Source organism: Apiospora aurea (assembly GCF_038362705.1).
Source record: "Apiospora aurea strain CBS 24483 chromosome Unknown utg000007l_segment0_segment0, whole genome shotgun sequence".
NCBI classification, from domain to species: domain Eukaryota; kingdom Fungi; phylum Ascomycota; class Sordariomycetes; order Amphisphaeriales; family Apiosporaceae; genus Apiospora; species Apiospora aurea.
This window is the reverse complement of record NW_027117394.1, coordinates 487,440-509,144: the sequence shown is the minus strand read 5'-3', so window position 1 is coordinate 509,144 and position 21,705 is coordinate 487,440. Positions and strand designations below refer to the sequence as shown.

General features: G+C 54.5%; 4 protein-coding genes across 4 annotated transcripts; all 4 read left to right on the top strand.

Moving 5' to 3' along the window:
• Positions 1-906: 906 nt before the first annotated feature.
• On the top strand, positions 907-2,019 carry PG986_010448 (uncharacterized protein; the record flags this gene model as incomplete). The annotated part of the gene is made up of 2 exons (XM_066846670.1): positions 907-985; positions 1,136-2,019. 2 exons carry the CDS (start codon positions 907-909, stop codon positions 2,017-2,019), a joined length of 963 nt encoding a protein of 320 aa, XP_066696161.1.
• A 1,927-nt stretch (positions 2,020-3,946) lies between these two features.
• On the top strand, positions 3,947-4,647 carry PG986_010447 (uncharacterized protein; the record flags this gene model as incomplete). Its single annotated transcript, XM_066846669.1, has 2 exons — positions 3,947-3,987; positions 4,044-4,647. The coding sequence occupies 2 exons, from the start codon at positions 3,947-3,949 to the stop codon at positions 4,645-4,647; spliced, it is 645 nt and encodes a 214-aa protein (XP_066696160.1).
• An 838-nt stretch (positions 4,648-5,485) lies between these two features.
• PG986_010446 (IMP-specific 5'-nucleotidase 1) lies at positions 5,486-7,128 on the top strand (the record flags this gene model as incomplete). The annotated part of the gene is made up of 4 exons (XM_066846668.1): positions 5,486-5,510; positions 5,574-5,609; positions 5,814-5,972; positions 6,062-7,128. The coding sequence occupies 4 exons, from the start codon at positions 5,486-5,488 to the stop codon at positions 7,126-7,128; spliced, it is 1,287 nt and encodes a 428-aa protein (XP_066696159.1).
• A 10,967-nt stretch (positions 7,129-18,095) lies between these two features.
• On the top strand, positions 18,096-21,070 carry PG986_010445 (uncharacterized protein; the record flags this gene model as incomplete). The annotated part of the gene is made up of 3 exons (XM_066846667.1): positions 18,096-18,285; positions 18,493-19,874; positions 19,937-21,070. The coding sequence occupies 3 exons, from the start codon at positions 18,096-18,098 to the stop codon at positions 21,068-21,070; spliced, it is 2,706 nt and encodes a 901-aa protein (XP_066696158.1).
• Positions 21,071-21,705: the final 635 nt, after the last annotated feature.

Here is a 21,705-nt window from a genome sequence, read left to right as displayed (position 1 = left end):
ATGTTGGCTGCGAATATTACATCACCCCCTTCAAGCGACGGCGGCTTGTGGTGCCGATATAGCACAGGTTTATGGCCGAGGAACGCCGAAAATGGGCTTGACTGGCTTATTGTGGCTAACCATATCAGTCAGGCTGATGTCGTTTTGTGTTAGCGTATGTAGTCCGTTCGTTGCCCTGCAACGATAAAGCGTTGGCCGGGCGGGAGGGTTAGGTGTAGTCGAGAGAAGAGCGATGGTCCCCCGCCACCCCGTGTTTTGGCCAGTCTTATAACCTTATACCCCCCAATGCCGAGCGCGACAAGGAAGACGTCGAGGAATTCGAGGATGGGTTTTTTATCGATGGCGGCTTTTGGGTTCCCTTCGGGTTAAGCGGTGTGTTCGTGGTCGGAAAGATTTTAGATCGTGCAAACAATATCCCACCCCCTTTTTAAGTAGTAAAATATTCATGAAGTCTTGACAAACAAAAACAAGAACCTTGGCCGTCTTTGGTCGATGGTCGTTTCGGAGGAGCTTCGTGTACAGGTGGGTCGGGTGTGAAGTCTTGACTAACGAACAAAACATTGTTCATCTTTGATCCTTGGTCGTTGGTCGTTTCGAAGATCCTTCGGTATACAGATGGGTTGACTGAAGGGCAGGTGCTGTAAAGATGTCAAGACAACGCAGTGCTTTTTTTTTTTTTTTCCAACTCTGGTTTTTCGGCAGCCACGCCCATGCTGTATCAATCGATATGACTTCGTGGTAGAAGTTCCTTTCGGCGCCATCCATCAATCACCACTTGGACGTGCCAACCTTCCACCACTCACCACTCGGGCTTGCCACCAATAACTTCACCAGCATTGATACAGCATCCACGAATCAACCCACAAACCACTGCTGCCTCCATCGCGAGACGTAAACATAGCCATCATGGATCTCGCGACCTCCCAATCCGCATCTGTTGATGCAGGATGCCCCGTCAACTCGGCGGCCTCTGTCGTCGCAAGCGGTAAGTGGAATTTGGTGTTTATCTTCTCCTCTTCCAGTGGCTGTTCCTTCCTCTTCCAGTCGCTAGTCTTTGTTCATACAGTACCTCGAGAGTCACAATTCTGGACAGTTCATTCCTAGGGAAGAAGTACTAATATTCGAGAATCGATAGGCTCGCAGGGTAGCAGCTCATCAGCCCCCGTCGTCACTCGTCCTCCTCCCCATGACCAGGTCTTCAAGACGGCCGAGCTGCGCACCATGATCTTGGATCATCTCTCGGCCAGCGACGTCGCCGCCCTGCGCCAGGCGACGCGCATCCCACTCAACAAGGAAGATGCCCGCAAGTTCTTGGATCCACTCCGTGATCTCGGCCTCCCCTTGTACGATGCCGTCGCCGAGTTCGAGAACTCTGGCGCCCGGGTCATCCTCGTGGGTAAGGGGATCCGGGTCCTTCTGGATAGCATCAGACATCCCTCCGCAGCAGGTACCGGTCCGGCTTCCATTGTGCTTGGTCTCATGTTCGAGGGTGTTACCAAAAGCCACAAAAAAGCCCTGCGCCGGTTCCTATCTCACATCCACTGTCACTTTGATATCAAGTACGACAACTTGGACAAGGAACCCAATTACTTTCCACGCTACATCGTCGGTCCGTGGCGATCAAATCACAACCTCACTCCAATTGATAACCCTCGGCTCCTCCTGCCTGTCACACCCCGTGTCTCGGTCATGCTGCCCAAGAATTTTACGCGTAACACGGCGATATTCTACCCATCCTACGTATCCGGGCTGTTCTCGTCCCTCGCGGACATCACCGTCGAGTCCCACCAAACCCGAACAGGCCTGGAGGTGGCGCGGGCGAGCTCCATGTGGCGGTCGGTTGCTCTCAACTCCGACGTCGAGGATGACACCTTCTGGCCTGATGGGATAAAGAAGCCACACGACCCGCTCTACTGCTTATCGCTGTCTTTCTCCCACCACTTCCACTACTGCAAAGCGCAGGAATTCGGCGGGGGCAGCTACTACTTTGGGCTTGGCAGCTGCCTGGCCCAGTGGTGATGGTATTATTGCGCGCACCGAGGCATGCGACAAGCACCACGATGTGTAAGATAGTCACTTCGTTCTCGGTTGGGTAGAGAGAGCGCCTTCATTCATTGCCCTGAGCGGCCAGGCCAGGCTGCAAGTTGATAGGGAGGAACAAGCAACGCATGTTCCACAAGACTTGGACTTATGCCCACATAACAAACATGATATCTTCCAGGAGATATCTTCCAGCTGTATGTAGCTTAATGAATCAGATGGAACGGCGAGATCTCGTGAATCTCGCAACAGTTCTTCTTGTCAACCCCATTCGCTCCCACTAAGAATCGTTCGTAGACGAAATGATGATGCAATACGTAGATGGTACCTATCATTGAGCTCTCTCCAAATCTGCTCTTCCAGTATCCCGGGCTGTATTCTTCGCCCACTTCATCATAAAACCGTTCTACGTACCGGCCTGGCTCATCCAGGGGTTTCGCTAACCTCTGAACCAACCAGACGTTTCAATCATTCGAGGGAACAGAAGATAACCCCGACCAAACATGGGTCTCCACACGCCGGCTCACTCCAGACAATCCGGCAATCTGGATCTATGGATACAGAATTAACTTCCGACCCGCGCCCAAGAAGCTCGACGACTGCGGCCGGAACCGCTTTCCGTCATGTCCCTCCTCTCGTGCTGACAAAGAACAAGGCGCTATGCATCATGCAACCCTACATGTGATAGCAGCATGATCCGGTTTCTCCATCGACTGGGAGGTGCGCGCAGTATCGGCTTAGGTATCCTGGAGCAAAGGGAGGAACGGTCTAGGTGTGTGGTGGTGAGTTGGCTCTTTCTCATTAATCTATCGCTTATGCCTAGCTTGGGGCCGATGGCACTCTGGCTGTAAATTGCCCAGCGAACGGCCAAATGAAGTTATATGAAAGGTTTCGTTCGTCGGCATTGAGCCCCGAGCCTCAGGCTAAAAAGGGGGCCTGGTCAGTAGCATCTGTAATGTGGAGACATCATGATCCCGGCTCAAGTTGTCCAATCCGGATGGCAGGACACGACCTGATTGGGTAGATTGGTAGATGACCCCTGTAGAGCACCAGAAACTCGTTCTTGCAATCTAGGCGTGGCAAAGCCCGAATGTAGAGTGAGACTTCGGACAGGTTGGCTTGGAAGTATCGTGACCACACCAGAGCATGCTATCATCGAGACTATCAGCCGGCCTCCGATGCGAGCCAAAGGGGAAGGTCACCATTTCTGGCTGGCGAGACTCCTATACAACTCCCACTACCTAGGGGGTAGCCCAATGAAGCAATACATACTCATATTATATCAGTTCCTCGTTGACTGACAGACCTGTATGGGTACACAAGGCCCCGAGATCCCGACAAGTCCACACCCTCAGCTGGTTCTCGACTGACAACTGGGTACGGTGTGCCTTCTGGACCGTCTCTCCGACCACATTCTACCGGAGGCTCACTGTCTACCAAGACGAACGGGTAGCAATGGGTCTCAAGGAAACCAGGTTCCAGACCCAGGTCTAAAATTAGGACTCGCTTCTGGGCGTGTAGATTGGTTGACTGGCTGATATATACTAACCCGTGGTTGGGAAAACCGGAAACTGGGGACGGCATCCCGTGCCTAGAAATGAGACTGATAAGCTTAACGCTCGAGAGTGTTCCTGAGTATGTATGTCAATCGCAGGGGACGGGAACTCGATGCAAAGTCTCGCTCGCTAAGTCTGCAGAAGCGAGCCCAGGCATGTGGCTATATCCGGACAACCTTACGACGACCGAAGATGCGCTCTGACTTGTATATAAAGATTGGGATTCGCTGGCCTGGTGTTCCTCGAATGCCGACGCATCAGTCAGTACTGGTCATCCCCGTTCATAGCTTACCTCCTCGGCTATATCCATCACGACATATCAAAAACTCCGAGGCACTTAGTCATACGAGATGAAGGCTGTTCTCATTAGTGCGCTGGCAGTCTTTGCCGGGTAAGATGACCAACAGCCCCTCGATACATATGCATGTACTGATATTCAAGCTTCAGCGTCGTGACTGCGCAAGAGGCTGCTGCTGTGACTGCTGCCGCTGTCCTCGGCGACGGTGGTGCTCTTGAGCCGGCTGCGGCCTGCCCCACCGTCACCAAATCCATCGTGGACCCAGCTTGCGCGCAGAACTGCAACAACGACTGCCGGCTAGTCACGACCGTCACCAACGGCTGCGGCTGCCCGGCCTCGATCCCGACGGCGACGCTGGTAGCGCCCTGCGGCGGCGAGTGCCCCAACGCCGGCTGCGACATCACGTACCGGACCAAGAACGAAGCCTGCGGGCCACCGCCGCGTCCCACGAAGCGCACGTCGACCAACCCGACGTCGTCGCCCGTGGTCATCACCAGCATCATCATCCTGCCGCCGCGGCCGACCAAGACGTCGCTGCCGTGCCCGACGGTGATCCGCACGACGCAGCCGGCCGACTGCACGCCGATCCGCTGCCCCATCCCGGGCTGCACCGAGCACACCAGCCTGGTGGTGCCCTGCGGCTGCGACGGGCCCAAGACCATCATCGCGGTGCAGGGGTGCCAGTCGACGTGTCCGGGCGGGTGCATCACTCGCACGACGACGGCCAGTGAGCTGTGTGCGACGTCGGCGTGATAGACGTCATGATGAGACGAGATGGGATGGGAAGATTGACTGGTTGCTTGGATTGATTGGGTTCGTTCGATCTTGATCTCAACGGCTGCGGAGGTCGAGTTACCTTCTTCGTCGTACCTACCTACTCGAAGACTTAGTTGGACTTGGAGACGGGATGATATAGTAAGTAGGACGGCGGGATGATGGGATGATGGGATGGTGGGATGGTGGGATGTGAGTGTGGGGGAAATGGGCGGCAGTCGCATTGATGTTTGACACTACATTCATTAACCCACCTTCCCTGATCTGGCGCTTATCCTGCCGTGTTTGGAGTTTGGATATGCACGCAGGCTGCACACCTGCGGGAGGTTATCTGCTATACTCTTTTGAGCATGCAAGGGCTTTTTCGTCAGGATCTCTATTTGATTTACTGACACCTTATCCCGCCCGCCATATTTCGTGAACAATGCTTTGCTGTTGCTATGATTACCACCACTGTTTCAGCTGTGTCGCCGGACCTTGGGGCGGCGCTTTGGCTTTGACTGGGCGGTCACCTGGAATGGTTGAATGGCAGCCGGCGACCTCCGCCACGCTGCACTTGGCTGCCGGCTCTCCTTCCCCCATTTCCCTCCCCCAGACAACACAACCAGACACATCTACACAAGCACACACCAACCATTGCATATCGTGATACCCACCGTCGCTTCAGACTCTCCTCTCCTGTATTTGTTATTATAATACCTAAGCGCTACCTTGCTTCTCTTCTTCTTCTTCTTCTTCTTCTTCTTCTTAACGATATCTCTTCCCTATTAACACTCCACTCTATTCGTAAGCCGAGAGCCCCTCATCAACAGCAACCATGACCACCCGCTACAGAGTCGAGTGTAGGTGCCATATCCTTCCGTCCCAATGCCAATCTCCAAACTGAATCTAACAACCCTCACCAGATGCCCTGAAGACACACAGGAGAGACCAGTTCATAGGTATTGCAGCTCCTTATTCCCGGCCTTTCTCCCTGGGACAACCCCTCATCTCCTTCGCGCAGGCGTGGGGGCTTCCTGAAGCCCAGACAAGTGATGCCCGCCAACACATCATCACCTGCCAGATACCGACCGTAAATTCTTGGAAAGCACCCAGAGCGGATCAAACCACCTCTCTCTGCAGACGTCTATACTAACCCGTCGCAGAATGGATCAAGGGTCTCCTGGCTGTGCCGTTTGTGCTCTACTCCCAGCCAACAGGCGTCTTCCAGACCGCCGGCACCAGCTTCACCCACATGTCCGAGGAGGCACACCGCCGATATGCCGAGATCATGAGAGACGTCGAGTTTATGCTGGACGACCACAGTAAGTCAGCCAGGGGGTGGCGGTTATCCCTTTTTTGGGGGGGTTATCTCATTCGATCAAGTGTTGCTAACGGGGTGTGCCAACCAAAGTCGCCCATCAAGCCGACCCAAGAGCCCTCCAATCCAAACTGAAGCTGCTCGTGCCAACCATTGGCCAATTCTTCACAAGGCTGCCGCTCGAGGCGGCCTTCAAGTACCAGGATAGGAAACGCTTCATCTCTTCGCGGCGCTTCGTGTCGCCTTCCTTCAACGATGTCCGCTTGATTCTCAACTCGGCCCAGATTATGGCGGTGACCACATACGGCACCCTGCAACTGGCCACATTCGATGGTGATGTGACCCTCTATGACGATGGCGAGTCGCTGCTGCCGGATAGCCCTGTCATCTCTCGGATGATCGATCTCATGCGGAAGAACGTCAAGATCGGCATCGTCACCGCCGCGGGCTACACAACGGCCGACAAGTACTATGCCCGCTTGCACGGACTCCTCGACACCATTGCTCAGTCCCACGACTTGACACCGCAACAGAGGCAAAACATCCTGATCATGGGCGGTGAGGCCAACTACCTGTTCGAGTTTAGTGCCAGCTCCCCGCACCTGCTCGCGCCGATCCCCCGGGACCAGTGGCTCACGCCGGAGATGGCGAGCTGGTCCGACACCAACATCGCGGCGCTCCTGGACGTGGCCGAGGCGGCCCTGCGCGACTGCATCAAGACGATGAACCTGCCGGCGACGCTGATGCGCAAGGACCGCGCCGTGGGCATCATCCCGACCTCGCCCAACAACCGGATCCCGCGCGAGTCGCTCGAGGAAACGGTGCTGGTGGTCCAGAAGATCCTGGAGATGAGCGTGGGCGGGCGGGGGTTCGACAACAACGTGGTGCCCTTCTGCGCCTTCAACGGCGGGCGCGACGTGTTCGTGGACATCGGCGACAAGAGCTGGGGCGTCAACGTGTGCCAGAAGTGGTTCGGCGGCGGCAGCGGGCAGATGATCAAAGGGGAGAACACGCTGCACGTGGGCGACCAGTTCCTCAGCGCGGGCTCCAACGACTTCAAGGCGCGCAGCGTGGGCACGACGGCGTGGATCGCGAGTCCGGCGGAGACGGTCGAGTTGCTGGATGAGTTGGCGGATTTGATGGGGAAGAAACTTAGTTGAGAGCAGATTACTACCGACTATGTACACTCATATCCAAGAATGTTATCTCGCGAAATATATGTTACATATGGTTATGTACAAGTTCAATGGTGTATCATGCTCAGAACTAGCTTCTATGCCGAGTATGCCAGGTATGGGAGGTATGTGCTCATTGCTGCTTGCCAGATCACGGTCAAATCTGCCTATGGCCGTTGTATCACTAGGTTGGTTCTGTGGTCTAAATCAGGGCAGCAGCGTTGGTGATCATGTGTTTGAGATCTCGAACGGAGAGCTATGAGCTTAGGGGTTGGTGTGTAATGAGTTCTCCGGGGAGCACGCGGGTTAAGAAGTATCTGGTAATGCCAAACCATGAGGAAGACGCGTGCTACTTACCCAACAGTAAAAACGCGCTGGCGGACACATCCTCCTGACAGACGTAAGTGGCAACCACTGGTTGAAGATGACAAGATGTACAGTATATACGCATACATCAGTCAATGGCAAGGGATCCCGTCAAGAGAGCCCTGTGAATGAGAAACCCGTTCGGGAATTTCTTGTTCGCTTTATGGATAGCCCCGATTGGGATATAATGGGATGCCACGCCGAACGAGCAATGGGCCTTCGTAGCAGCAAGCCAATAAGGGCGCTACCGATCCCAGACCCAACTTTTGCTTACTCTTCCTTTCCCTCTCTGATCTCGGCTGAGTCGCTCTGATGCCCAACCTGGGAGCCGACGTTCTGGTGCTGTCTGTCCGCCATGCCCTAAGAAGCGGGACGGACACATGGCGCGCGTTTCCAGGGGAGAGAAGAAGCAGGGCCGCATGGATCACAGCCCTTGCGGTGTTCAATGGCCTGTCTGGAGGAAGAAGACAGGCTCATCCATGGCGGGAAGTACCGAACGGGTGCCCTGGTCGAACGAAGTTCATGGAAGCTGACGTTACTGAGCTCTTTCAGTCGCAGGCACTCTCTACACGATGGCCGTGTGTGCACCATGGTAGTGAACATAGCCATTATCGAGCACGATTGTTACGTGTCCACGCGATATGCGAAGTCATGGCCATGATGCAAAGTAAGAAGCACATCAGCCATTGCACACACCGTAAAAGGTGAAGTTCATACTTGGTTTGATCTTCGCCCGTGGCGGGAGGGTCAGGGGTCTGCACTGGTCGACTTCCTTACAATCTACAGTGAGTGACTCGGCTGTAGCCTCGGGGTTTACCCGTGGTAGTTTGGGACGATTGACCAGTGGCTGGCGACGAATTCCCGGAGCATGACTGTCAATGAGTGATATCAGTGACAGACGATTATAACTCAAGACGATAGGGGGGGCATGCCATAAATGCCGGTCAGCACATGTAACTTCGTTATGTCTCTCAGCCTCAGTATACAGATAGTAATGAAACAAAGGGGGGCGTGTCCAGCCAAAGGTACATATTTGTACTTCATACGTATCCGAGATAAGGCATTTCTAGCACCCATTACAACAAGGCTGCCAAAATTGGCCATGACTTTTTCGAGGCCCTGGCATTAGTAACTGCCGATCACATTCCTCAACCCTGAGCCTCGCGATTACTCGAGCAGTGCATGATCGGCAGTGCTTGCGAACTTCAAATGCCACGGACCGGTCTATCAAGACAGGCTATTCTACTTTCAGCTCAAATGAGGGAGAAGGCTACATACAGTTACGCCTCATTATACAGACGCCCCCATATACTATACCCGACCTGAGTGCGGCAATGCTGACCATGCAGCACAGTAAGACATACCCGAAGGAGCCGGCAGGCGCTCGTGCATTCGGCGTACTCTCCTTCTCTGGTCCTCGGTATCGGAAGACGGCCAACAGGACATCATTCTGCGCCTATCAGCTCCCAAGGAGACTTTCTTTGCCTTGAAAGGGAAAGTACTCCCTCGAAGACTTGACGAGAAAGTACCATATTCCTCGAATCCAAGTTTACACTCTGCTGGAAGAGGGGTAATGAACCTGCCATTTGCGTGTATAGATTCGATTGTACGGATCCGATGCGGCTCTTTCCCCATGATTTGGCATGCAGCGTGACCGGTCTCGCCTCATCCAAGTCTGTCAGAACCGACAAGGGCACCACCGATACTTAGGCATGGCCGGAGCCTACCAGTAATTGCATAATAAGCAGCGACGGCCCAGGCTGCAGCCCTTTCAATAAGACGGCACGGAGCTCGCCCCTATTTGTCGATATCCCGTGACGATGGTCTCGTCGAGTGCACAGTGTGTTGTCCTTGGGCCAGCCCGCGATCCCATCCATCCCTTGCGTGGGTTCTGGCAGCCCAGCCCACCACGTCACATCGCTGACGCATACAAGCTTTTGATACTCGGTGGCGGCATTGGCATCTGTGAGGCATCCAGGGTCGAGCTGCGGGCTCCCTTCAGCCCGGCTCCTTGGCAAGCCAAAGTGACGTCTCGTCTGCCCGCGCATGCACGGCCCATTTACCAAGTCGAAACCGGTCAGCGTAGAGGTGGCTGTCGTCGAAGAGCAATACTGTGTAGAGCATATACATGACGAGATTAATAGGGGGATAGATCACATAAAGCGTTGACCACGGTGGATGAGAACGGAATGACATAGAAATGAATACCTAGGCATAGCAGTGCCTCTACTCAGTAGCGCCAGGTATTCACTAAATCACCCCTTGCTAGCTATTGGCTCTCCTTTTGGGTTGGACAATGCACCAGGAAAAGTAGCTGTATATGCCGAACCTTCTAGGGTAAGAGAGTGATACTCCCAATACAGAAATCCTGCCTGGGTAGCCTATGGGTGTTCATCACTTGGCTGGTGGCCGGTCTGGCTAGTGGATACATTGCCTTGCATATTCCGAAGCTGCGCCCCGGACTGAAATCCCGTCGCCCTCATGGCGAGTGAGTGGTGGGATTTGATGTAGCCGGTCTTGCCGCAGCACGCATCCTCCGTATCACACAGTAAGGCGCCGAGTTAACGGATACGGCGGTATGCAGTGCTGGCGGCGATTCATGCGGCCGAAGGACTCTCACGCCTTTACAGATCACGGAGGCAGGCAGTCCCGGCTGCGAAACAAGAGATCCCGAGATCATCTCCCACAAACCTGCGGCAGCAAACTGGACTTGCCGGATTGGCTGCGGTCTGGCCGTCAAGCGCCTTGGTGGGCGGTAGATTCATACCGATCTGGAAGGAGGACAGGCTGCGTAATCTGCAAGCAGGCCCGGCTGCTGCTGTTCCTCCTTGCTCAAATCTCTGCTGGGCAGCGACGGATGCCAAATGCGCATTTTGCGTAACGGCATCATGGGGTAGATGCCAAGAAATGAACACGTCGCCCGCGCGGTGCGGAAAGTGTAAAAGCCCTGCAAATGAACCATCCACCGTATTGTCGTGCGCTTTCGTATCGTAAATCCCATGGCATTCTCGACCCCCAAAAAAGTCCGTCGTCCCTCCGCTCCCCTGTCGAAACAGCTGCCGCATCTATTCTTGTCGCCGATCGCTGCGCACAAAGGGAGCGCGCAGGTAGGTAAGTGTAAGGAATTCGTCATGCGCCTGCGGTTTGCCCAGGCAGTGCTTGGCGATGTTTCTTGCCGCGAAGCCAAGGCGCACATCATTGCTTCTGTACGAGTCTTGGCAGAATGTGTTTCGAGTCCCGAGGAATCGAGTGGCCGCCTGGGGGAGAGGAGAGCAGGCAGGAGGGGGTGCGAGCGGCGCGGCATAGGGATGCCAAGACGGTGGGAACGAAACCAACGAAACAAGCACAAACAATACATGCGGCATGCATATACGTACCTACCTGCAATCCGCCTTCCGTCGAGGGTCGAGGTAACTCCAATGGCGAAAGACAAGACTGCCAAGGCGGCTCTACATCATGTTTGTCTTGAAGCTTCGAGGGAACGCAGGATGGAATGGAATGGATGGGCGGCCGGAATCCTGGTGTTCCGTCGATCGCCTGCATTCGTCAACCAGCGACTACTTGTTCGTCCGAGGCTTGGCAGGGACGGCAGAGCGAACTCAGGCGCCCATTCATCGAGTGCCGACGAGAAGGGACGTCTCCTTTTTTGCCAATCTTCTAACTCGATCGAGTGTAGGGGGTTAGCGTACGACGACGGCGGCGGCGACGACGTGTTCTAGAAACACCCGGCATTGCAGCCGATGGAATCATTCATGGCCGATGCTAGCAGGCTCCCTCTCTTTCTCTCTCTCTTTCTCTCTCTCTCTCTCGGCAGCTTATTATCACATACGGTTTGGTGCCACATGACATGCCAGACGGGAAAAGGGCTTCGGTGAGGTTGGAGTCGGCGGCGGCATCGAAGCTTAAAGGCAGGCCGGAAGACGGGCACAATGACTCGAGATGATGTGCTTCTCAGTCAGCCCAGCCAATCCGGCGGCATACAAAAACGCACCCATACTGCTTATTTCAATTTCACATATGCCGGGTAAGCATCGCCACACAGTAGCACACAGTAGTATAGCAATTCAGTATCTGCCGGTGGTAAGTATCGCGAGCGCGCAGAGAGCTTATTCACCGCTAGCCTGGTGCAATTGCTTTTTTTCTTCTCTTCTTCTGCGCTGTTCCTGCTCAGATGTCCAGCGGATCGCACGTACAGCAATGGCCCCGACCAATTATTTGAATACACCACCTGCTGGGCAGTTTGAAGAAGGCAGGTATTCGATACCTTAAAAGGGGGTCCACGGCCAACGACATCTTCAGCTGTCGGTCTCGGCCGACGGTTGGGTTGCTCGAGCCGCGGGTGCGTTGTCGCTGCAATGTTTCATGGGGCCCAGATGCTGATAAGATGAAGCAAACGGCTAAATTTGGACAACTCTGCCGAACACCAAATTTAACAAATTGCGCTGGCTGCTGCTGTTGCTGCTGCTTGGGCTCGCATCTGCGCGAATGGCTGCCGGTCTGGGCCCTTTGGCGACCTGGAATGAGACGAGACACATCCGCCGATCTTTGTCCTCAGCCAAGAGCCTCCAATTAGGCTCGCTGCCTCGCCAAGGCGATTTGCTGAACCGTGATTGATCCTGCCATATCGCCGTAAATGATTGCGAAATACCGTGCAACCTGCGTGTGTCGATATGGCTGATTGATAGTCGGGAGCAAGCAAGCGCACACACACACTCAGTCCTGCTCCTTTGCCAAGACGGCTAGGGACATTTCGTCCCAGTTCGTCCCTGTTCCCCCCTCTCCCCCAGAATATGCGAATGCGATCACAACATCAGCAGCAGTGCACACACACACACGTCCCAAGTCGAGTCCGGTCTAATGCAAGTGCAAGCAGCTCCCCCCCAACCTGCAGGTCACGAGACCACCTGCTGAACCACGAGGTGGACTGGAGTGAACGAGTTGGGGCAGCTGCATGTGAGAGAGAGCCACACCTCGTCGATTTTTCTTTTCGACGGGTTTGCGTGGGGGTCATCTCCATACTGAGGAAAATGGAGATTGACCGACTTGCAATCAAAAGAACGTCAACTGACTGACTGACTTGACTGATGACTGGCGCTGCCGAGAGCAGGTTGATAGAGTCAGCGGCACGGCTTACCCTTTTCGTCCAAACCGACACCCACCGGGCGAATGGAATCAACCTCTCAGCACTTGGCCTTTTCTCGACTTGTCCAGGGTCGTCATGGTCATACGAGAGGGATCACCGACAAAAACACCGCCAACCATGCTGGGGAGAGTGGTGGACAGCAATAGGACAAAGAAAAGCCACAATGGCCAAGTATGGTAACCATTGAACTGGGAAGAGTAGCTAGTAGCAATCTGACAAGTAGATTTGATCGCCTTTGATCGCCACATCTCAACTCAGGTTTCCATTCTTGTCCGGTTGGGCCACAGGAACCACAGGAACCACAGGAACCACAGGAACCACAGGAACCACAGGAACCAATGGAACCAATGGGGAAGTGCCATTCCCCGGGCATGGTAATCAAAAGCTAATACTGCCGTGTCATGCAAACCTCTAGGTTATACTATTGTATACGTACTTACATAATTGGGTCGCTTGAGTCAGGGTTCAATTGGCCTCTGAGGAAACAGACGGTCGAGCAGAGTCGCATAGGGCATGGAGATAATTGTCGGTGAGAACAATACTCTCGAAAGAGGCTCCATCATTCTTTTGGTTAGCAGCCTCACGTATAGACGCCTTGCCGGGTTGGCCACGACACCGATGCGCATGATGTTGACGTTGATGCTGATGTTGATGCGAAGGTGAATAATGAATGGAGCCGAGGTTGGCTGCCGCTGTCGCTGTCTCGCTCGCTCGTTCGCTCGGGTCCAAGTTCAATGCGCCAAACTCGGGTTATCTGATGTCAAGGTGAATGGATTGATTGGTATCCAGACGTTATCTCCAGGGTGGACTTTTGCCTACGTACAACTGGCTCGACGAGAGAGGCAGCGTGGTAGTGGCATCATGTATCATGGCCCGGTCCACAACGATCGCGAAAAGGGAGCTAGCCCGGTGCCCTGGTGCTAGTGCTGGTGCTGGTGTCGCCGTCGACATCTGCTGTTTGATTGGTATGGCTAGGAGGCCGAAATTACGCTTTCCGTCCACGAGATCGCGCGCGCCCCAGAAGAGAGCCAAGGCGCCCCAGCTCTCTCCAGCCCGCCAGATAGGCAAAATGATGCAATCGCGATGGCCGACATCATACTGCTACATTGACTGCTCAGGGTCGCCGCCCTGGGCTGCAGCGAGTTCGGAAGCCTGCCACTGCCCAGATGATGTGCACTGCCCAAAAAAAAAAAAAAAAAAAAAAAACCATACGACTCAAATCCAAGGCGCACACAGGGTCGCGCGACGTGGTATTTGATTTGACAGAGGCCGAAGGGCCGGCGTGGAAAGGCCCCAAAAGCCACCCCACCTAGCCAGCCAACTCTCCCGAATGACGCAGGACCAGGCCATCCCATCCATGCCATCTTAAGTTGACGCCCACAAGGGACTGGGCTGGCATCCCTAGCATCCACCGCATCGTCAGACGGCACCCCGTTGTTTTCCTCTTCTGGCTGCCCACTGTCCGTTGAGAAACGTCGGCAATCAGTCAACTAGGGGGTGCGAAGACGGCCCTGCTATGGCATATCAATCAGGAGCTTTAGCAAGTCCGCGGGGTATTGCGGTATCGCGGTATCGCGTCCAGCCAGCACAGCCGAGAACCAAGGAGAGGACCAAGGAGAAGCCGAATAGGATCATGTAAATTGTACGTTGGGGTATGCGAATGAGCTAATAATAACCTAAGCCGGCGCGTTCCCGTACGCACAAAGTACGATCGACGGGTTTCTTGTTTCCTGCGGTCTGCGAACACAGGTAGGCTTTGTTTCTGGGCATTAACAACATGGTATCCATTCCAGCGGCAGTGCCCTCTCTGGCCGGACATTGAGCAACCGGCATCGCACCGCAACAAACACCTTCGAAACGATTTTTCCCTTTGCACGCACACGGCAGCAAGGTCAAGGCCAAGCCCAACGCACAGATGGAAGGAAAGACAATTTCTCTCACAATATATGCAGCCTCTTGAGGCTAAGTGTGGAAATGCGTGCTCGCCAAGCCGTGTAAGTGCCCGCCAAGCACCAGTGGCTGGCAATGAAACGGCCTTGGTATCGACAATTCACAGAGGCGGACGCTCTTGGACTGCTGATTGCAATTAACAACACCTTGAACACCTTGGAGTCTTGCACTCTCTTCCGTTTGGCACCACCAACAGACCAAGCCCGGCAATTGCCAGGATCACCGTCCCGGGCATCTTGGCGCGCTCTTGACAAGAACAGGAAAGAAGTGGAAGAGTGTGTCGCCAAGGCTAGGCTGCACTGCGGGAACCGAAAATGGGATTCGTTGAGTTCAACATTGTCGTCTGATGAATCGTCCTTTTTCCAGTTTCTGCTACTGCTGCTGCTGCTGCTGCTATTGCTTGCTTCGCCCAGCCAGCTCCAGCGCGCGACCAACCGACCGCCCGTGTCCCCGTCTCGGACACGAGATTGAGTCTCCAAAATAAAGTAGGGAGGGCAGGACCGAATACTCGGCATGGATTAACCGGAACAGGGGATCGTATATTGCCCTTGTCAGCCCTTTGCTTCCGGTGCAATAGTCGCAAACTGCGCTCATTCGCCGAGGCTTGCGACGTCAATTCCGCCCTTTTCTCAGACCATAGCAACCGTTCGCGGACAAGGGCCAGCCAGACTATTCCGTACATAACCTACCTTACCTACATAAAAAAAAAAGCAGACTTATCCATCCATGACTGACTGACTGAAAATCGCTCATCGAAGCCCACTTGGAGCGTTGCGCGCACTGTATCCACTGAGCAAGCACGTCTCCATTAAAGATAGGCCTTATGGTATTTGGCACCAGAGCAATTTGCACCCTCCTCCTGAGCGTTGAGGCAAGCCAGGTATCAGTTTTTACTTCACTGCGTTTCTCTTCCTGCCCTGGAGCGAGTTAGATTCCTGCGCAGGTCTGGATGTGTTAAGTTAGTTCTGGCTCAGAAACTCTTGGCGATTCTGACTTTTTGCCAAGCAAATTTCCTCTCGCGGGGCCTATCTCGATCCCCCCAGGGAGGTGTATGTACATATGTATGCGTGTATGCCTGGCTGGGAGGGTAGGGTATGGTATGGTACGGAACAGGTGAGGTACAGTGGTAGGGTGGTAGGGTGGTAGGCGGGCAAGGAGGGCTCTTGCGGCTATGGGACCCTCTTTCATGCTGTCAGAAAATACCGCCGAAACTTTGGCCTTCTCTCTCTGGAGGAACAAAGGAAACAAAAGGAGACAAGCAACAAGGCCTGCCGGGCCCTGCCAACCAGCCAGCCCTCCGCGCCCTCGCATCGTCGAAAAATAATCTCTTGTCCCGTTGCGGCAAGTCAACCCTCGAAGCGCCCACCAGCGACTGGCCGGTGCACTTGGGGCCCCAAACTTGGCATCGCGCCCATTCGCTCCCGTCCAATCTGCACACAGTACTAGTCCGGACATTCCATAACTCTTTTTGTGTAACCTCCACATTTGGTCGTGAACCCTTACCAGTAGCAGCAGCAGAACAGCAAGGCCATCAAGGCCAGTGTACACTTGTGCGTAGGTATTCGATACTTCTTTTCCATGTCTCGCCTCGGTTCCTCCTCCTCCTCCAGCGCGTTGCGGTTCCCCCTACAGATACACTTTGGCTGCTACAGTACATACGCCTGCCTTCCCCATCTCCCATCTCCCATCTCCCATGACGTCCGGCTGGCTGGTGTGCCACGTACATACGTGACATGACATGTATCTACCATATCTGATCTCACATCCCATACCACCTCCCAGCGGCTGCTACCCCGTACTGTATCTGTAGAGTTGGATTCATCTTATTATTACATACAGACATTACATATATCTGGAAAAGTGTTTGCACACTCTAGGGTTTAACACACTAGACCCTCACGGCTTCATCTGCAGAGCCCATGTCGTATTTGCGCTGGGCACTTGGCACGCTCTCACTCCATCCCACTTACACGCATATGTAACGCTAGTCGACGTCGCCCCCGCTTCATCGAAGAAGGACCCCCAGACGAACAAGTTTAGCGCAGGTCGTCCTGCAGCTCATATTGGCATTGCTCCGAGTAATACCTACTTGCTTACCGAGTAGGTACCGTACTCGAGGGGCATACTTGAAGCTTAGTTCGCTCGATGGGGGGTGGGTAATGTGGGAAGGAGAAAGAGAGAGTCGCAGTCGAGTAGAGCAAAGTAGAGTAGGGAGGAGGAGTGTGTGTCTAGTGTGACCTCGACGGACGAGAAGGGTTTCCCTATTGCTCTGCTTTTTCTGTCTCAAGTTTATAACAGCACCGGTCCCCTCCCCTCGAGGCATATAGTCCTGGAGTTGCCTCTTATCTTGGTTCCCGAATTCTGATTCTCGATTCTGCCCGTACTGTTTCGCCTTGGCGCGAGGATCTTGGCTCCTGGGCATTATACCAAAGCAGGGCTACACAGCAGCAACCATTACCTTGTTGGTGGTCGTATATGCCCCTCCTTGCCCTCGTCTCCTGCCCCCCCCAGCACAGCACAGAGCACAGGACAGGACAGGACTGGACTCGACTTACAACCGCTTTATGTAAGAGTTAGTACCTTGCGTGCGCAACCTGCCACTATCTGACGCTGCACCGAACATTCGAAGAAGAAGAAGCCAAGAAAAGGGGCTTCGCCAGCAGCATCACCGGTTTCCGTTCCGTGTGCAATCCTGTGTATATCATTTTTCGACGATCTGCCCAGGCAGTGGTTTTTTACTTAATTACACAACTCGTCACTGCTCCTCGGCCCTCTCGACCTGGGTCATTTGACTTGGCAACGCGACTCTTCTTTTTTCTTCTCTTTTTGCTCAAAAAGGGCCTTATATCTCTCGTCCCCTTCGACCGGCCTATTATTCAAGTCTTCTCACCAGAAGCGAGACGAGTGTGCGTCTGCTGCTGCCACTACTACTACTACTACTACTACCACTTCGGCAGCCCCGAACCGAGCCTTTGGAACGAACGAGACGGACCACCGCGGATAATCCATCACCCTTGATCTACCTCCCTCTGCAAAAAAAAAGTCTCGCTGCTACCACACAATACGACTCTGCTCTTTACACCACTACTGCCCATCAGCTTGCTCCGGGTGATCCATGGTTCAGACATAAGGTTCCACGGTCTCGATCCCTCCCACCCTTTGGGCCTTACAGGGATCTCCGATTGCGACTTTTTGGTGTCTGGCTTTCGTTCGTCCGCTACCACAACAACCGCCAACTCTGTTCAGGTAGCAGCTATCTTCCAGCAGCAACTCAGATAGAGATAAATTCCGGCGTGCCTGAGTAAGAAGCAGCATTTGGGGGAATTCCCTGCTACTTCTGTCTATCAGCAACACCAAAGGCCTTCTTCATACTTCCTTCTAGTCGCCTTCCAACTAGGTATCTGCATCTTCGACTCTTTCTCTTTTCTCTTTCCCCCCCAACTCCTGCAGCAGTTGCAGCCGGCCCAATCGGACCTACCAGACGGACTTCACGATGGCCAGCCCTCGAACCATGGTGGCTGCAGCTGCCGCTCCTGCTCCTGTGCAGGACCCCTCCCACACAAGCACAAGCACAAGCACGCCAACGACTGGTGCTGGTCCTGGCACTGGTGCGAATGGGACCAGGGCCGCCCCTCCTCCGACGCCGAGAAGCCGAATCTCGTCATCATCAGCTGCCACAATAGGTATGTTCCCGATCCTCTCCCTTTCTTGTCTTTGCAATCGCATGTTTGATCTCTTGTTTCTGGGCCCCCCTTGTTGCCCTTGGTTTTGCTTATGTAGCTAGCCGGTCTAGTCTAGTTACGTAGCATGCCATGTTGTTGTATTTTTTTTCTCCTTCTCCATCATTGATAGAACGATTTCAAGTTATTAATAATGCATTGGCACCACAGACAATGACGGCCTTTTGACCCCGTCCCCCTCCAAGTCTCACTTTACCTGCGCTCCTATTCCCATCTTGCAACCACGGCAAAGCCAGAGCCACAACGCGGGATTCTCAAATAGCGGCAGCTATCCTGCGTCCAGTCTCTCTTCGTCGCCACGCCGTTACGCTACAGACCCCATTCCGGAAGAGGACGATGAAACCGAGAGCGAGTCGGCAAACGAGCCAATCACGCCTGTAAGCGGCCGAGAGTCGCGAGAATTCCAGCCCGCCCTGTTGGATCTGCCCAACAGCGACCTGCAACCGCAGCTGGAAACTGAGTTTATCGCGTCCCCGGATCTGGCCGAGGACTCTGCGACTACTCCCACTACTCCTGGTGCTACTGCAGACAGCATTTCCACCAGCACGACAGGCTTGTCGCAAAAAACCATTTTCCCGAGTGCGGCAGCCTACAGGAGACCGCCGCCCTTAGTAGTGGAAACTGCAGCAGCCCCACCACGGGCGCCACAGCACCAAGACTCAGGCAGCAGCAGCAGCAGCAGCAGCAGCAGTAGTAGTAGTGCAACCAGCGCTGGACCAGGGCAGCTGATTGGGGACCAATCGCCTAGAACCTCTAAATCCCTCACGCCCCCAGCAGCCAATAATTCCGCCTGCAGCGCCCCCAGCCCCGATCCCACCTCAAAGTTCAGCCAAGACACGCCCACCTCGACGTCACCTCCCTCGGATTATTCGCCCACCAACTCCAATCGTACATCTTCTGTCTCCCAGTACCAGTGCCAGCAGCCTTCGCTACTGCTTGAACCACAACAATCGCAACCACAATACTACTATCAGTCCGAACACCCATCTGCGACAGAGGCCTCGTCGCCGCCGCCTAGAAGACCGTCGCTGGGCAATCTCTCACTCAGAGGAGCCTCCAAGTCATTCCTTGGCGTCGGCACCAAGATGACTTCCTTGTTCCGGCGTTCCGCCTCCAATGTGACTGACGGCGCGACCATGGAGTTCCGCGAGCCTGTCTACCAGAATGCCGGTGCCGGCGGTGCCGTGCTAGACACCACCACCTCAAATACACCGGCCAAGCCCACCCCCAGCAGTAGTCGCCGCTTCTCATTCCACCCGTCGCGCCCCACGACACGCTCCAACACTCCTCCCTCGCCGCCCGAGCCCGACACCAAGGACGGATCGGTCCCTTCATCCGTCCCGTCCTCGAGCGACTTCCTGAACAACAAGAAGAAGACTCACACCGGCTTCTCTTTGCGCTCGCGGGTGAACTTTGTCGGCGGTCCTCGGAAAGAGATCCGTCGCACGCGCAGTGTCGAGCGCTCTAAGAAGAAGCAAGAACACTTGGACCTGACCCGGCAACCATGGGCTCTTCCCCCGACGCTGGCACGGGTATGAAGGCACGACGCCTGAGTCTGAGTCTTCCCGATGACTTCACCGTCGATGTCGCCGAGCTCCTCAAGGAGTTCGAGTACCAGCACAAGCTGCTCGGCCGCCATGGCAAGCATCTCGGCAAGGGCGCCACGTCCAAGGTCACATTGATGGCGCGCAAGGGCTCGCCTGGCGAAATGTTTGCCGTCAAGGAGTTCCGAAGCAAGCGCAGTGTAGAGTCGGAGAAGGACTATCAGAAGAAGATCAAGTCGGAGTTCAGCATTGCCAAGAGTCTGCACCACCCCAACATTGTCGAGACTATTCGATTGTGCACCGATCACGGTCGCTGGAATCACGTCATGGAGTACTGTTCCGAGGGCGACTTGTTCAGTCTTGTCTCTAAGGGCTACCTGACGCAAGAAGGGCGCGAGGTGGATCGCCATTGCTTGTTCAAGCAGGTGTGCCAGGGCATTCACTACCTGCACTCGAACGGCATTGCCCACCGCGACATCAAGCTCGAGAACCTCTTGATCACCAAGGACAGCAAGCTGAAGATTACCGACTTTGGTGTTTCCGAGGTCTTTTCAGGGATCCATCCCGGTCTGAGGGAAGCTGGCGGACAATGCGGCCAAGGCATGAACGGCGAGATTCGGCTCTGCAAGCCTGGCATCTGCGGCAGTCTTCCTTACATCGCGCCCGAGGTGCTCAGCAAGCAAAAGGACTACGATCCGCGCCCGTTGGATGTTTGGAGTTCTGCTATTGTCATGATCTACCTCGTCTTCGGCGCCAACATCTGGGAGAAGGCCGAGTGGCAGAATGACAGCAAGTCGGCAGGCATGTACAACAAGCTTGTTCTCGCATACGAACGGTACAACGCCAGGGTAGCCAGGGACCCCGAGGCCGCCAAGGACTCCCTGCCCCACGTCGACGCCTTCGACATCTGCGTCAAGCCTCTGGCCCTTCGACGTCTGTTGCTGAAGATGCTCAACCCGGACCCGGCGAAGCGCTTAACCATGGCTGAAGTGGTCACTACTCGCTGGTTCAAGACGATTGAGTGTTGCCAGATGGACACCTACGATGACCCGATTAAATTCATCGATGCTTCCAAGAAGAACGCCACGATCAGCTCGGCCGGCAAGATCTACTGCCACAACCACCTGCCTCCGCAGAACCACGGTCACGGACTTCCTCCGATGCCAGGCAAGGCAGGATACTAGAGGAGACTGAGTCTGGCGGATCGCGGCATTTTGCATTTTCTTCCCCTTCCCTCGTTTCGCCAAGAAGGCCCACGATAAGTTGGTGTGGGACTTCGAGGCAATGTCCATTCCCTCTTAAGACAATCGGCATAGAGGCGGCGTTACGGTATTCACAACTGCATGACAAGGAGAGGGTTTTTCTGAGATTTCTGGGGTGTTTTTTACTTTGTTTGGTCTTCATTATAGAACCGGCGTGTTCAGGGCTTTTTTCTCCTATACCCCCCCCCCCCCATCGACTTTCTAGTGTTGAAGAAGATTGCGAAGGGTCGTACAAAAGATCTTTTCCCTTCCGACCGCGTACATAATTCTTTTCCCCCCTATTTTCTCACCAGAGTGGTCGTCTGCACTGCTGTCTAGGGGCGAACACACACACACACACACACACAACTGAGATGCATTGCTGCGATGCATGCATTCGCCCACTGTCATTTATGTTTGACATGAAGGCGCGGAGAGGAGTAGTAGAGGCACATGGGGATACAGGCAAAAAAGACGGATGCACAGCAGCAAGCAAGCAAAAGAATTTTACGGTCGTCGGTTACTACAGAACTACTTTTGGTTGGCAGCTTGTTCCTCCGGCATTCACGCGCATTGTG